This window comes from Octopus bimaculoides, chromosome 2 (assembly GCF_001194135.2).
Source record: "Octopus bimaculoides isolate UCB-OBI-ISO-001 chromosome 2, ASM119413v2, whole genome shotgun sequence".
Classification (NCBI taxonomy): Eukaryota; Metazoa; Mollusca; class Cephalopoda; order Octopoda; family Octopodidae; genus Octopus; species Octopus bimaculoides.
The window spans coordinates 41,879,711-41,882,378 of NC_068982.1; the positions used below are offsets into that span (position 1 = coordinate 41,879,711).

Genomic DNA, 2,668 nt, shown 5'->3' on the forward strand with positions numbered 1-2,668 from the left:
GGTTGTTATATTTTTTTTGATAACACAAATAATAGGTTAGCTAGGATGATGTCTATGTTACAATATTACAATAACCAATAATGTGTTGTGCATGTATAGTAATATTATGGTCATGAAATTAGCATTAGCTTATCTCACTCTTTTTCACCGAACCCCTAGGAAACTTTTGCAGAACCCCGGTTGAGAAACACTGACTTAAATTGATGCTTTTTTATTGTGTTGAGAAAGAAAGCAATATATTACCGATTTTGTCAAGTACTTTTTTATGCAGATCCTCAACAAGAACTTGGTTATCGATTTCACGTAGAACCACCTAAAAGAAAACCAAATAAACATTAGCGTATGCTAAATTTTACTGTTTTGTTAAAATAAGTAATTATTTTGTTATATAAGTATAACTAAGAATATTTGGTATAACTACACAAGTGCTGCCTCCCCCCCATGCCCAACTTTGTTTCCTCATATCTTTCAGGAAAATGGATAAATTTTTAATGAAATTTTCAATGAATGCCTTTCAGATGGTATAGATTCTCATTATATAAGAATTAGTGATGGAAAATGTTTCTGGAGCCAGAGGGGAGAGAAGTTTTGGATAATTTACACAAGTTGTGTTTGTTTCTGCATATCTTGCATAAAAATTGGCATTTCTTAATAAAATGTTTTACAAATATCTTTCAGATGCTGTAGATTAGATTATATCAGAGTTTGTTGTGGTAAAAAAAAAATGGTGGGTGCACACATACATACATACATGCATGCATGCATGGTGGTTGTCTACTCTTTATGCAGAATTTGACCACCTCCTGTACCTACACCTTAGCACCATCATAGCATCTGATGTGGCTTTTTAAACCAGACAATGTTCTGAAAAGACACCCAAATAGATTGCACCTCTGATATGGATCACCAAGAGCTGCAGATAAGTTCTGCTCTTTGTGGATCTTAAAATGTCTTCTTTTGAGGCCTCCATTGGATTTGCAAACCTTCTGGCATTCAAAGGTGTGCACAGACATATACACAGAATAGTTGGTGGAGGTTCGTTTTTCATGTGTTCACAGATGAGATTTGAGGCCAGCAAAAGACAGGCATGGTCTGTCACAGACTGTGCACACAAAAAGGTCATTGTCATTCACATTCTTGATCGTTACATTCTTCCTTAGAATCTCTTTTGAGTCTTACTTGCATTATCCTGGCCTCTTCAAATGATTTCACTCCACACCTTTGTTCGCCATCCAACTCAGTCCAAAGCAAGGGTTTCTATATCTTCTGGAACCATTCCAAGTGACTTCATAGTAGTCCTTATGCCATCCTTAAACCTTTTGTTTTTAGCTTTACACTGCAAGTTGCTTGATAATTTCAAGTTTGCAACATTTAACTTTTTGGGTTATGCCAGGTCACTCTCGAGTGCTACTGGTAACATGTAATCCAGTACAACCTGTCGGATGGTCAGGTTGTTGGCAACTAAACTGGCAACCCCACCAGGCTTGCTTGGACACCTTTCGGGATGAAAAAATAAGACCTGTCAAAGGGCAGATGAACTCCTGAACAGTCAACGGCCATCCAACAAAATGTCAGTAAATATGTATACATCATTTGTTTTTACATACATACATACCCACACACATCACAAAATATTTTTCAAAATTTCAAGTTTCATTTTGTAGATATATATATGTGATAACAGTATGTATGTGTGCATATGCACTAAGTTTTTCTTTTTTATACATTAAATTGCAATATAATTGTAATCTGTATCATCTGAAAGGTACTTGTAGAAAATTTCATTTAAAAATATTCATTCATTGGAAAGTTATGAGGAAACAATGTTGGTGCGTGGTGGTGATAATATTTGTGGTGGTGGTGGGGGGGGGGGCACATTTGGGTTGGTATGCCAAATATTCTAGTTTTGAGAATATTACAGAGAAGGGTTTATATAGACCTAAAATAAACTAGTTTATAAAAGAGGAATTGTTGTCATGGAGAGAAAGAGAAGTGAGTGAAATAATTGCTATGAAAAATGTAACAGTCAGTCATGGATAGCAAGGAACATAAGCCTTTGTGGATAATTTAACAGAAAATTACAAAGCAAAGTAAAAAAAAAAAAAGAAACAAATGCGAAAGGAAACTAATACAAACGCAACACTGTTTACATAGTGCAGGCAAATAATGAGCTCAGGAAAGCCACACTGAGATGTCTGCTTGACTGACAGGAAACTAGATTTCTAGGTGCATTAGTTACATGGCTGTAATTAACTGAACATGGTATTGTGAAGCAAAGGCTGTTGGCTATTTCAGTTGTCCACTGCTTGTAGTAGATAATTTCTCCAATACAGGTGATATAAATATTACTAGTGGTGGAGCAAGGGAAAGCAGGTAATGAATATAACTGCAAGAACTATTGTTACTGTTGCTGTTGTTTAATCTCATAGAGGCCCTGGTTTAGCAAATTTATGCAAATTTATGATCAAAGGCATTTTAACTAGAATCATTCCATCTTTTTATATAACCAAAGCTACGTAACATCACCACTGCCACCGACTGTAAATGCTGGATGAACATGAGTTCAGTATATTGCTAATTCTCTTTTTTTTTGTAATTTCTTCTGTATTGCTCAGAATCCCTAGGTTTCACCTGTTTCTTTCCATGCTTCCTTCTCCCCCCCCCCCCC

General features: G+C 35.8%; 1 protein-coding gene across 3 annotated transcripts in view; it reads right to left on the bottom strand.

The window, feature by feature from the left end:
• LOC106880541 (uncharacterized) overlaps nucleotides 1-2,668 on the bottom strand; it is a 31,064-nt gene that overhangs the window by 19,285 nt on the left and 9,111 nt on the right. For 2 of the 3 annotated variants that reach the window (XM_014930527.2, XM_052976801.1), the window contains exon 2: nucleotides 244-313. The exons of the other annotated variant lie outside the window; for it this stretch is intronic. In XM_014930527.2, the coding sequence (XP_014786013.1) occupies nucleotides 244-313 (70 nt within the window). The remainder of the gene's footprint in view (nucleotides 1-243; nucleotides 314-2,668) is intronic. 3 annotated transcript variants of the gene reach the window in all.